The sequence below is a fragment of the Sebastes umbrosus genome, chromosome 8, assembly GCF_015220745.1.
Source record: "Sebastes umbrosus isolate fSebUmb1 chromosome 8, fSebUmb1.pri, whole genome shotgun sequence".
Taxonomy (NCBI): domain Eukaryota; kingdom Metazoa; phylum Chordata; class Actinopteri; order Perciformes; family Sebastidae; genus Sebastes; species Sebastes umbrosus.
This window is the reverse complement of record NC_051276.1, coordinates 14,698,955-14,712,530: the sequence shown is the minus strand read 5'-3', so window position 1 is coordinate 14,712,530 and position 13,576 is coordinate 14,698,955. Positions and strand designations below refer to the sequence as shown.

At 38.0% G+C, this 13,576-nt stretch overlaps 2 protein-coding genes across 6 annotated transcripts in view; both read right to left on the bottom strand.

Moving 5' to 3' along the window:
• Positions 1-1,435: 1,435 nt before the first annotated feature.
• Positions 1,436-5,864, bottom strand: rfk (riboflavin kinase). The gene is made up of 4 exons (XM_037777771.1): positions 5,460-5,864; positions 4,159-4,310; positions 3,556-3,658; positions 1,436-3,355 (listed from the first exon to the last, which is right to left on the bottom strand). The coding sequence occupies exons 1-4, from the start codon at positions 5,539-5,541 to the stop codon at positions 3,183-3,185; spliced, it is 510 nt and encodes a 169-aa protein (XP_037633699.1). The 5' UTR covers positions 5,542-5,864; the 3' UTR covers positions 1,436-3,182.
• A 5,476-nt stretch (positions 5,865-11,340) lies between these two features.
• LOC119492850 (protein prune homolog 2-like) overlaps positions 11,341-13,576 on the bottom strand; it is a 50,734-nt gene continuing 48,498 nt past the window's right edge. For all 5 annotated transcript variants that reach the window (XM_037777673.1, XM_037777674.1, XM_037777676.1 and 2 more), the window contains one exon: positions 11,341-13,460. In XM_037777673.1, coding sequence (XP_037633601.1) covers positions 13,430-13,460 — 31 coding nt within the window. In that variant the 3' untranslated portion in view covers positions 11,341-13,429. The remainder of the gene's footprint in view (positions 13,461-13,576) is intronic.

Sequence of the window (13,576 nt, the reverse complement as noted above, 5' to 3'; positions counted from 1 at the left end):
TTTTCAGCAATTTGAGCTACAGTAGCTCTTCTATTGGATCGGACAACACGGGCCAGCCTTCACTCCCCAAGTGCATCAGTGAGCCTTGGGTCTGACTCTGTCGTCGGTTCACCGGTTTTCCTTTCTTGGACCACTTTTGGTAGGTCCTGACCACTGCAGACCAGGAACATCCCACAAGAGATACAGTTTTGGCGATGCTCTGACCCAGTCGTCTAGCCATCACAATTTGGCCCTTGTCAAAGTCGCTCACATCCTTACGTGTGCCCATTTCTTCTGCTTCCAACACAAAGTTCAAAGTTCAAAATGTTCACTTGCTGTCTAATATATCCCACCCACAGCCAGGTGCCACAGCAAGAGGGTCTCAGGTTCAAACCCGGCTTGCGGCCCTTCTGTGTGGAGTTTACATGTTCTCCCCATGTTGGCGTGGGTTTTCTCCGTCTTCCTCCCACAGTCCAAAGACATGCAGTTTAGGTTAATTGTTGACTCTAAATTGCTTGTAGGTGTGAATGGTTTTCTGTCTCTGTGTCAGCCCTGTTATAGTCTTACCAGATACATTATCAGTTCTAATTTGAAAAAATTACAGGGAAATGTGGTTTATTCTCAACACCCACTTCCTCTCTGCTTGTGCTGAAAAAAATATGACATTTACAGAAAATGTGACCCTTAGGAGAGCATATAATTAATAATAATGTATATAGGAGCACATGTAAAGCAATCTTACAGGAATTTGCTTAACTTTTGGTATTTGATGGTACATTAGTATTAAGAGGGAAACTACAGGGGAGAATGTAAGTGCTGACATTTTCTATTTTATTACACATTTTTTAAAGAAATTATTGAAATATTAGTAAGTAATGTTATGTGTGAATATTTTCTGACACTGATATTAGGACAATAATTCATCCAATGATGTCAGAGTCCCAAAAAGATCCCTTGGCGGCCAAAAACTTAAAAAAGACCAGCCATGTGAATATCTTTTCATATTTTATCCTGTTTTTTATGCTTTACGAATTAAGACTAAATTATATTTCCATTGCACCTTACCCTAATGTGTGGAAATAACAAAATGGACAAATACATGTATTTTGATAAAACTATTTATTTGATTTAATTACAGGTAAAACAAGAATGAAAACATAAAAGAGTTGTTGAACCTTTAACTCTACATGCAGTAACCCTGGTCCCTGTGTAAACTAGAATAAGGTTACAAATGAGCCTGGAAAACATTTGACCCTCTTGCAGCAATGCAGGGGGGCCAAAAGTGTTGAGGTTATGAAAATATCCCTCTTCAAATCTTTGACAGGTTTGAAGAAGCAGCATCATAATTCAAAGTTACAGTGAGATTCCTTTTGTACATTAAGTGCTTTAGAGGATGAATAGATAATGCAGCATTCAACATGACAGGAAAGCTTTTTACAGCAGTGAATTTGCTTCCTGTATTGATTCTTTCATTCCCGGTCAGTAAAGAAACTAAACAAACAAAAACTACCAGACTGAGAATAGGAAGGTACCTGCTAAGCTCTTCTCCGGAGATGAACATTGCTACTGTTGCATGAATAGTGTCAACATTCATAAATTGCAGTCATATCTTTTACTCCCTAAATAACACTTTAATAAACTAAAATACAATACAGACTTAAAATCCCAAATCACATAGCTAGACTCATACTTCATTCATTTAAAACAATTATTTACAGAAGTTCAGAACAACTTTACACACTTGTAGTTGTATTTTAGAAGGTTTCGTATCATTTTTTCTTGGTAAAAGCTAAAAAGGTGAAGGCACACACACACAGACCTAAAACCCTGTAAAGCGCTAACATTTTTTGAATATTATTTTTGTTAAAATTTTAAAAGACCTCATGAAACAAAAAAATAAAACTATTATATGTAGATATTAAGATTATGCATATTGTACGGTTTTTCACAAATTGATGGTGTAGATTTGAGTTCACACACTTCAGACTGTTTCCCTTTGTAAATATCAGAGCAGGGTACAGGAGCTGTGGACCTTATACTTCACCCCATATCACCTATCAATGTTTTACTATCCGTAACAAACCCACAGAGACAAACAGAACGTAGGTCAAAGCATTAAGCCAGCTGCAGTGGAAAAAAACGCCAAAACGTAACCGACGTGCATAAGAACGTGCTTATCAGCCTTAGTGTTCCTCGGATCATCTATATTTCTCTATCGGCTGATAATGGAAAGATATGTAGTGTGAAGAGAGTACCACTCAAATCCAGAGGATGAATATGTTGAAATTATTTCAAAAGCCTATCCTTAAAATGTGTTTTTGTACACATTTCATTTAACAAATAACCATTCTCTAAGTTTTTTTCTGCAAAATGCGTCATAAACACTGAATCAAAGGCCAATATAATAGGGTCATTCCTTTTTTAGGGCAGTAATAAAACAGTACAGGGTTTGTGTCGCACTGGAAGAGAGATATTTTCTCAAGAGGAAAATGAGTGGAAAGCGAGAATAATTTAAAAACAAAATTTAAATAATTCACAAACAAATCTCCCGTCTTCACACAGATGCCTTATATTTAGCCACATTGTTGCATAAAGTTATCTAACGGTGCGGCCAGTGTTTTTTTTTTACAGATAATAATGCCCAAACGTTCTTTCTAACCACCTGACACAGAAACAATTCTCGACCTTGGCTAGATAGTGTTCACAGAGTTGAGTTTACAGTCCATTTGTGTCTTTTGTTATATACATATTAAAGTATTAGAAAATGTTGTGGTCATCCTCATCCTAAAGTTTGAATTTTCGGTACCTTCTCACATTAAAGATTCAAAATATACAGCAGGAACAGTGAAACCAAAGAAATTCATACACAGGTATGTTCTTAGATGAGTCAATCTGGAGTGGATATACCGTATACAAATAAACATCTATTAAGTGATTGGCTGTCTTCAAGAAACCGATACAGGAAGTTAAACAGCTGAGACACATTGAGAAAATAAAAGAAAAATACCATAAAAAGAAGATTGGTTGTATATGATTATGTCTATGTGCAGCCATGGCGACGCCTAAGAGATCTCACAAGGAGGCTGTGCATTTTAATGAGTGCATACACCTGTGTGTATATTGAAACATCTATGTTTGTCTGATATGTGTGTGTGTGTGTGTGTGTGTGTGTGTGCACAAAGTGCTACAGTCACAGCCAGCTGTCAGTGACCATTCATAATAGTCTGTGATGTGGATGCGGTGGTGGGGGGCAGGGCTGGCGACGAGCTGAGGGCACTGGTGAAGAAGTTGTCTTCTTTCAGTTTGAGATGCTCTGGGAGCTCCAGTTTGGCCTTGGCCTCCTCAATGTCATTGTTTATGGCTGCAATGAGCGCTTCTGTTAGGAAAAGAAACGAGAGAGAGAGATGAAGACATGCAGATAATAAGTCAGGTGCAAAGAGAATAACGAATGACATCAAATCTGGAGGCATGGGAAATCTTAGACCTTTGAGTGCAGGCATACCAAAATGGGAGCATGTGAGAGTGTGTGTGAGAGTGTGTGTGAGAGTGTGTGTGAGAGTGAGAGAGGTGTCTTACCAAGTGAGCTGTAGCTTCTCTCTGGACGGATGTAGCCCACCATGACAACACTGAGAATCTCCCCATAAAAGTCCTCTTTGAATGTGTGAATCACATGGGTCTCCTAGAATAAAAAAACAAAACATGTATTCTTTAGAAGAGTGCTGCGAGTGTCAAATGTAGTGTACTGCATTTATCTTGTTGCATTTTATTTTATTGAGCAGTTTTTTCTTAATTTAAATATGTTTTGTCACACTGGGAAATTTGATTCCCACAGTGTAACCGTACCACCACTGCCTTTAAACCCTGGATTGTCAAAGACTATTTAACATCTATAAACAGATTTGCAATGTGCCACTTTCTTTCTGACTAACACTGGGTTCACATTGGAAACGGAAGCGCCGCGATTTTTGGAGAAGAGCTGCTCGCATCCTTTCGGCGTCCACATAAACAAATTGAGCTGTTCACACCGGACGCGCCGTGCCACGGAGCTCCACGGTCGCTCGCGATCTTCAGCGATACCTGTTGTGAACTGCCAAGCTTTGGCATGCGCTACGATTGACACAGCGCGGCGTAAAAACACCTTTGCAGTGAATGCTGCTTTGCTGCTTTTCTTGTACTGACCATGGACTTCTTGGTGTTTTTGTAGTAAGGGTTCCAGCCAATGCTCATCACCATCTTGTAGACATCCCCATTACTGACGCAGGCCCAGCCATAGTAGATCCCTGTGCCGATATCTGCTGGAAGATGTTCCACCACTGAGTCAGGGAAGTTGGCTGGAGATGGGAGGGAGATGGGAGATGGGGGAGAGAGAGAGAGAGAGAGAGAGAGAGAGAGAGTCAGAGGAAGGAAAGAAAAAGTTAGTGTCTTGTTCAATGTCACCTCAAAGCAGATGAGACATTTTTAAACCACAGAAATCTATTTAGAGAAACATTTTAACTGGTTGTTAAGATAACAAAGGCGAGAAATTAATCCTCAAAATGTTTTTTTCATATTGTTAGAAATTAATTTGCTACAGTGGGTAACACACTGGGAACATTTGGCAAATGTTTTCACTATTTAGAGGCTCTGTGTGGTTAGACACAAACCTCTTCTGTAAAAGCTGTTATTATTTGCTTAAAAATTTATTTTTTTATTTATATTCAATGAATGTGTGTGTTCCCTGTTGTGGGATAAATCAAGCAACTTTTCTTTGTTTAAAAGAGATCTTCATGAAGTGAGTAGAATTTACAATAATTACAAAAAAGGGCAATTTGGCAACTTACCATATGGTTTGACAATTTTCTAGAAAAAAACAAACTACAGTATGTTTTGGGATCTTGTGCATAAACTATGTTCGTTAATGTGTCTCAATATTACTTAAGACTGATTCAACATCACAAGAACCGTGATTCATTTATTCTATACTCATTTGCATATTTGCGTCCGTTCACTTTTATTAAGATATGACGTCACTACGTATTTCTGGATTCTATACTCTTTTGCGTCCGTTCACTTTTATTTAGATATGACGTCACTACGTATTTCTGGAAACAAGCCATATAGTAACAGAAAAAGCTATAATTTCGGTAAATAACAGAGTTTTTTTTAAATCATTGGTCAAGTTCCGTCACTCAACTCACATCTAACACTGCTGCTGTCACAAAAAAAACGATCGTTGCGTAAAAATGTGTCGTCATCAACGCTGTTCAGCGTTAAACCGGTAACTAAACGTCTCTTTAACGGTCATGAATGATCAGTTGATCAGTCGAATCATCCGGGCGGACATTTAGGTAACCATGACCACAGACTGACGGACGTTAAGGTAACCATGACCACCACAGACTGCCAGTGTCATAACTATCTACCGTCGCTCCGCTTCACTCTGACCTGACGTTACCTTACGCAGCAGCTCAGCTAACGTTACTTAAAACAGATTAACTCACCTGTGGGGATCCCCAGCTCTTTGCTTCCTCTCCCGAAGCCTCGGACGACCTCTCCCCGGCAGAAGTACGGAAGACTCTTCATGACTAGCTTCCTGACAACAGCTGGCTAGATGGACGTTAGAGAGAATGACCTCGAACAACACCAGGAAGTCAGACTGTAGCACTACTGGCTGAGCTAGCTACTGTTAGCTTCAATAGAGGCACCTTGTTGTTAAAACGGTTTAATCCTAAAGCCTGTCGTTGTACGGGACTCGAGAGAAGACGGTGCTTCGGTTTCACTTCGGTTAGGTCCACTCACTCACAGTATGACGGTGAGAATGAAGTCCTAGTGCTCAAAGAGATACATGTTACATGTGTTGTACACATCTGCCTCTGTTAACGCTGACGTATGCTTACGTCATTGACCGCGTGACCAAAGTTTGGGAGTAGTGATGTGTTGGTCGTGAACGAGTCGGTTCAAAGAGCCGGCTCTTTTAAATGGTAAATGGACTTGCATTTATATAGCGCTTTTCTAGTCTTCCGACCACTCAGAGCGCTTTACACTACATGTCAGTATTCACTGATGGCAGAGGCTACTAAGGTGCCGACTTTGCCCATCAGGATCTAATCTAAATACTCATTCACACACCGATGGCTATGCCTTCAGGAGCAATTTGGGGTTAAGTGTCTTGCTCAAGGACACGTCGACATGTGACCCGGAACAGCCTGGGATCAAACCACCGACCTTCCGATTGGTTGAAAACCTGCTCTACCCTCTGAGCAACAGCCGCCTTTTAAGTGAACGATAAGAGCTGGCTCCCGCCTGAGAGACGTTTTTTTTTTTTTTAATTAATTCAAGGCAGAATGATAGGACGATCTTCTTCGCGCGCCACGGGCACTTCATGCACTGACTGTGACTGAATGTTGTGTTAATGTCGTCCGTGCGACCAATCAGGTGATGACAGACAAGGATCATACCATCAAGCAGGGAGGGGAGGGGATGCGCAGCGTGCTAGCGGTCTACAGGTACAGAGCAGGAGGAAGAGGATGAGAGAAAGAGAGAGAGGAGTGTGGTGCGCCAATAGCAGACAAGATGAGTGACAGTCGGAAACGAAGCAGCATGTAAAATTATGGTATTCAGGAAATTATAGGGTTTAGTATACTTATATTGAATAATTTAAGTGATATATGTGCAAACATACGAATCAAAAATCAAAACTGCGCTAAATTTGGCTGAATCATAAACAGGCAGAAGTGGTAAAACGAAGAGCCGTTTGGGAACCGAAACTGCCGGCTCTTCTTGGTGAGCTGAGCCAAATGATCTGGCTCACTAAAAGAGCCGAAATTCCCATCAGTAGTTGGGAGTCACGCGTTGCGTTCAGAGGTTGTAGGAAATAATTAATTACAAAACGAGGCATTCACTGACTCATTTTAGGGAAATACGACGCAGATTTTCATCTGGATGTTTCGATACTGGAAAAACCCGAAGTGGTGCCCTTGGGTGATGGGAATGCACGGCAAGTTCAAAGTTTACTATCGTTTCTTAATAATAAGAATAAGAACATTTTATTTGTGAGCGCCTTTCAAGTCACCCAAGGGTACTTTACAGACAGTCAATGCATAATAATAATAATAATATATATATATATAGAGATAGATAGATAGATAGATATATAGATAGATAGATAGATAGATAGATAGTAACTTTATGGATCCTGAGGGAAATTCAAGTTTCCAGCATCACAGTTCCATAATGCAAAACATGTTAGTAAAAAGGCAGTAAAAAAGTTAGTAGTGCAAAATACAAAAAAATATACCAGATATAAAAATACAAGATGAAGAAAACTGTTAAAACTGAATATAGTGCAGGGTAACAGCTGTGATACAGGACTATTTAAAAAGTGAATACAGTGCAAAAGAGACTGTTAAAAAGTGAATATAGTGCAGGGTAACTCCAGTAGCTTAGTCTATGAAAGTATATAAATAGATGACAGTGGAAAAGAAATATATATATATATATAAAGAATAAATAAAATGAAATAACAACAACAACAATAGTAATAGAAGATAAATTAATACATTCATAATGAGCACATTACGAAGCACCAGGAAAGGCAGATCTAAAAAGGTGGGGAAAAGGTTATGATCCTTTGGCTTTTGAATTAAACCACAAGATGGCGACATGAGGACTATCTTTTCCCAAACACCCAAACCATGACCCTCACTGTCTATTACTCCACACAGAGTAACTGGAAACAACAGCTTTGTTTGTTAAGGTAGCCCCTGTCAGTTTATATCTGAGATAAAAGAAATTGCAAAAGAAAGAAAATAATGACCAAACTTATAAGAACAACATGAGTAACAAAAAATAACAAAATATGATCATAATCAGTAGTGTTAGTTAGCCGATAGTTTAGTAAAAGTTAAACAACTTGTTTTAAAATCTATTTGGACATAAAAGTACAGTTTTAGTAATGAAAACAGATTGTTACAACTTCAACATATAGTTACTTTTAAAGGGGAAATGGAAATCACAAAATAAAGTGAGGATGACTTTTCTTAGCAGAAAATTCTCAGCATTCTCAGTTTACCAATTTAAGCTTTACGACTACAACAGCTGACTAAATAAAATACTCCAAAATGTTAGCCTGGTTTCAGACCTCTGAACCATCGCCCACACCTCAGATTTGTTCAGCAATACAAAAAAAATTAATTAAGTGAAATTAAATGGCAATTCAGTCTGATGATCATGCTACAAAAATGTACTAGTGAACAAAAAAGCTATTCAGTCAGCTCGATCATCAGTAAAGTAAATGCAATTTAACTTTTTCACCCAATAAGCCCTGGGTTACCACAGACATGAAAGAGAATTTGTAGAGAACAAGGAGTACATTATGTATGTTCAGAAAGACCTTTACATTGAGGAGAGGAATTGACTGAATCTGGAAGAACAAGTCAACATTATTCTTGCTTGCTAAACTCCAGATTATAGCAAAGCTCATCAACTGATCTCCCCACCAGAACGCTCTCAACAGCATTGCATCTTTAATTGCACAACATAATTCAGTGTCAGTATGTGCTGTTGCCTGTAACACTTTTGAATTGTGTTGTATAATGATTATTATAACCTCCATTTGAGACACTGCATTAGACCTATATTGTTTTGTTTCCATATGCTATTTGACCCCTGTATATAGGCTACTGTTAAAGTGGGGATGCTATTCAGAAATGTAATTGTGAAACAAATCTGTTGGGTTGGGTTTGGATTGTGCATGTTAGAGCTGATCATTCTGAGGACACCTTATCTGTTCCTTTTATTTAGAGCTTGAAGCTGAAGTTGGGAACTTTGACTGACTACTATTGAGTACTATCAGGATATAGTGACAGTTTTATAAAAAATAACTTTTTATCATATTTGCTCAAAGTTACCAACTGCAACTTTCAGGGCTCCCCTCAAGTAAGCAATTAAGTCAAGTCAAACACTTTTTAGAATAATTCATCATAGGTTATAACAGTGATTGGTAAAGTCCAGTTTGTATAATATAAATCATTTTTATTCACTGGTCTAAATTTATTTTTGTTTTTTGCAAATGATGTAAACAACATTGCTTCGTCAACTTCTTATAAGCCCCATGAGTTACCACAGACATGGAAGAGAATGTGTAGAGAACAATGAGTATGTTAAGTAATATGTTAGGATATCATAATCAACACCTTACCAGAAGTATAACTGTGTCCTTAAACCAAAATTCTAATGAAACGGGCTATACTATTCTATAAAAGGAGAAAATTAAGTTGTAACATATATATACTGTATATATAATTATTTGCTTTTTTTTTTGTGTCTTGCAAGGCATTCATTTGTTGCCAAATATGTCAATTGTTTTACTTCATTAAAAATGTGTTCCATCTCAAAAGTTCTTTCATAAGTATACCAATAGTTTAATTTTTTAAAATCTACTTGACTAAACATAAAAGTACAGTTTTAGAATTTATTCATCTCACTTTAGAAGGCTGAATAGTTTTCCTTTTGTTGCTCGTGTTTTCAATGTGGTATCATTTTTGATTGTCTGTTCATTAAACTAGGAGAATTTCTAGTTAATATATGTCAGCATTATCTACAGGGAAACATGAACTTTGCTTTATGGAAATCCTATGTTTGGCTAATGGATGTGTTCATAACACTCTTATCTTGTTTCCAGGGGCAATAACATATGGAGAGACTAATCTGCCTGGATCCATAATGACAGGAATTTATCTACACAGTAACTAGAACATCACCTTTACTGTGCCAGAGGACAAAGCCTCCATCAGACATTTTAAGCTTAGCTTTCAGAATTAAATAATTCTATATTAGAGATGAAACAGCTCAGCAGTGCATGTTGTTGTAATGATTCAGTTATGCTGATAAAAAATAAAAAATAAATCAGTGAGTCTAAAGAATTATAAAGACTAAGTGCAGCTGGACTATATAAAGAATTCACACTGGAAAAGTGTTTTTTCTCTCAAATAATGAAGCTACTGAAACTAGGCTGGCTCCTTCTGCATCAATGCAACCCAAGACTGCAAGTGTGTCGCTTTAAACTACAGGTTTCAGTAATTGTAGAACTGTGAGCTATTTTCTTAATGTAATGAATTTAACAGAAATCAATATTTGTTTGTTGTTGTGTATTGAGGACTTCCCTGGCTTACTCCATGGTAGTGCATCATAAGGTATGTAGCCTAAATTCAAATAAACTTTAGAAATAGTGTAGTAGGTCCAAACAATTTACTGTGCTGTACTGGTGAAGTGACAAGTACATGAGGTGTTGGTGTACCCAGATTGTAAAGGCGAACATGTCAGTGGAATATGTGTGTTTGGTTTTTGGAGACCTGCGGCGGATACTTGTACAGCATCACCTCTTTGCCAATAAGTTTGATGCAGACACAGATCCCATTTCTGTCAACTGCTTGGAGAAGTATCTGAGACAAAAGGCACTAACGGATAGCTTACTGTGTATACTAGATTATATTAGGTATAATATAAGAATATAAGAATGAGAATAAATTTGACTGTCCTGCAATTATGTGACGATTTGATAGCTTCAAAAGCTATTTTAATTATCTTTTGCTTCAGATAATCATAAATATAAAAAAGATAAATAAAATAAAAAATGTTCAATGTTATATTTGCAGTGTAATAAAGGCCAAAGTGATAAGAAAAACACAAATACAATAACCTTAGTGGTAATATATTATTCAGTTATATTGCTGTTAATCTCACAGTACATCTGCTAATTTAATAGCAGTCCATCAGTAGGTTAATTAAGAACCCAGAACTAAGAAGCCCAGATGCTAGTTAGGTTTTTGGATGTGCATATGTATAAAATACATGCAGGTAAAACCAACAGGAAACCCCTCTTCAGCGACTTGGGAGAAGATCTATTTTCCAGTAAAACAATGACACCAAACGTACACAGGAATGACTTCAAAACAACAATGCCAATATTACTCTTTTTCACCCACAGTCCCCCATGCAACCTGATCGCGCTTGAGCAGGTGCGCAAAGAAGAACAGGAAAAATGTGCAGTGTCCAAATGTGTAGTCGATACATGATTCCACATAGACTGAGGGCAAGTTGCTGCTGCAAAAGGACTTAAAGGAGTTGTGCTTTAATATGTAATAATATTATTTATAATAGAAATAAAGATAAACCTAAAATCAGGTGGTTGTACAACAGAGATGCATTACGTAAAAAAATAAGACTAGTTATCAGGCGAAAAGGCTAGTCTGTAAAAAGACAGGATTTAGACTCTGGAGCAGCTATCAGGCCTAAACCAGCAGATCTGAGACCTTTTTTTGATTATTATGCAAGGAGCAAAGTGTTTATTGTGGTGTATGGCATACTTTTTGAAAAGACTGCTGAGGAGGTACACATCTTTATTGAAGTAAAACATTTGACATATTTTACAATAAATGCAAGCCACAAATAAATGCATACAAATATAAGAAAAAGCAAATAAAATAGACACACCTCAACCTGCACAGTACGCCCTCTCTATACTGTACCACTCTAACCATCACTCTTCATCACTCCAACAATCTCACAATCTCACACACACACACACACACACACACACACACACACACACACACGCACACACACACACACACACACACACACAACCAAGACAAACAGGACTAAAATTACATTGGTACACAATTCTGCTTTTGGCTGAGTAATCAGATATCAGAGTAATTTCAAACTGTAGCAACTGAAAGCATGCAACACAGCTACTGATAACTACGGTGGCCCTGAGAGCTCAACACACTGCAACTTAAGATAACACATGTAGACAAAACATACAGATTCAGAAACGCCCTGCAAAAACAGAAAACACGAGCAAATACAGAAAACTTTGCTGAAATCTGTAGCTTGTTTCTATGTTTGCAGCATATTTGTGTTTACTTGTTTTTTCTCATTTCGCTGCTCATGTGTTGATAAATTCATGTATTCTGAATTTGCTCGTGTTTTGTCTTTTTGCACATGTTGCAGTGCACTGAGCTCTCCGCTCTCGCCATTAAATAATGTAGCAAGTACTTTCACAGTGACATACAGTGTTAACAGCCAAATTGTAGCCTTTTAAAGATTGTATGAGCTGTTGAGTGAGCTGTCGACATAAAAAAAAAATCCACAGGAGTCCCTCACATCATCAGAAACTACTCAAAAACCGGCTTGGCCATTCTGTTTCATGCCATTACAAACAAAACAGACCTGTACAGTACAAAGATACCTTTGAGTGTGGATTTTGTAAACTTTGACTACGTAAAATTACAGTCTAACTCACATGTGTCAAACTCAAGGCCCACTGGCCAAATCCGGCCCCTCGCAAATTTTGACCCCCCATATCAATTTAGGTTCTCAATAAAGTTTAGCTCACCTATTGTCTGCACAGCAGCGCGTTCCCCGTAGCTACACCATACACACATGCGTGCCTCTACTGTCTGCAAGCTACAGAATGGCACATCTTTAGGGTTTTATGTGCAACTGATTCCATGCCAGAAGGCTAGGCAGATTGGGACATGTAAACTACATGATCAAAGATCTTTTACTTTAATTTTTTTATTAAATGCCCCACACAACCATTGAGTTGTCATATTCAGGGCTGTGAAACAGGTTGTTGTGAGTTGGCTGTAGCCTACTTGTAAAAATGTATTAAGAATGCATGCTCAACTAAATGCTAAGCAACTTTGTTGACTTTTTTTTCGGGCTTTATGGAGTAAATTGTGAGAGGACATTGTATTTCTATTTTGTTTCGATTAAAAAAAGCATGTCAAAAAACTATACATATGTCCGGCCCTTATTGTGATTCTCAATTCCTAGTGTGGCCCGTAGTGAGACTGAGTCTGACACACCTGAACTAGAGTATCCCTTAACATTACAGTCTATTGACAGAGCTACAACACAGTAACATCCCAAATAAACGAAACACAAGTGTTTATTTGTGAGCAGATGGGCTGTATTGCAACTTATGTGTTTAGTTATTAGGTGAAAGAGTCATCAGAGAATCCACACTTATTATTACCATGGGTTACTGACAGGGTATAGATTAATACATGAATGTAAAAAGCCAGTTAGTAATTCCTCCAATGTGAATTACATGAGAATCAAAGTAAAATGAAAAATTAAGTCAAAGAAAACAAAAGCTTCAGAATGGGGGGACACAATCAAGTGCTGTGTAATGTACAGTAATACAGGATAAAGCATCTTCCCTTCAGCACAGTGTCAGTCTCTGCACTGTAAATACAGTATTATGTTCAGCACCCTCCTCAATGAACTGCCTGATGATTTGCACCACAGCATCTTCCTTTTTAACCCATTGCTAGTTGTTGGTGTAACAACTATGTGCCGCACACATCATGCTGCAGGCTGGCTTATATTCAGATATGCCGCGGTGGAGTACAGCATAGTGCAGGGAGAAGATAGGCAGCAGCCAGGCGTCTTGTAACTGTCAAACAAAAGAGCTCCCCTTCCTGTCGGCTCTGAGTGGGAGAGAAGATGAGAGAGAACGAATTGTAGTGCATCTTTGTCATCGAGGCATTGGAATTAAACATTTAAAGCAGAGGGATTGACAATGAAAACTGTACCATATGTGAGA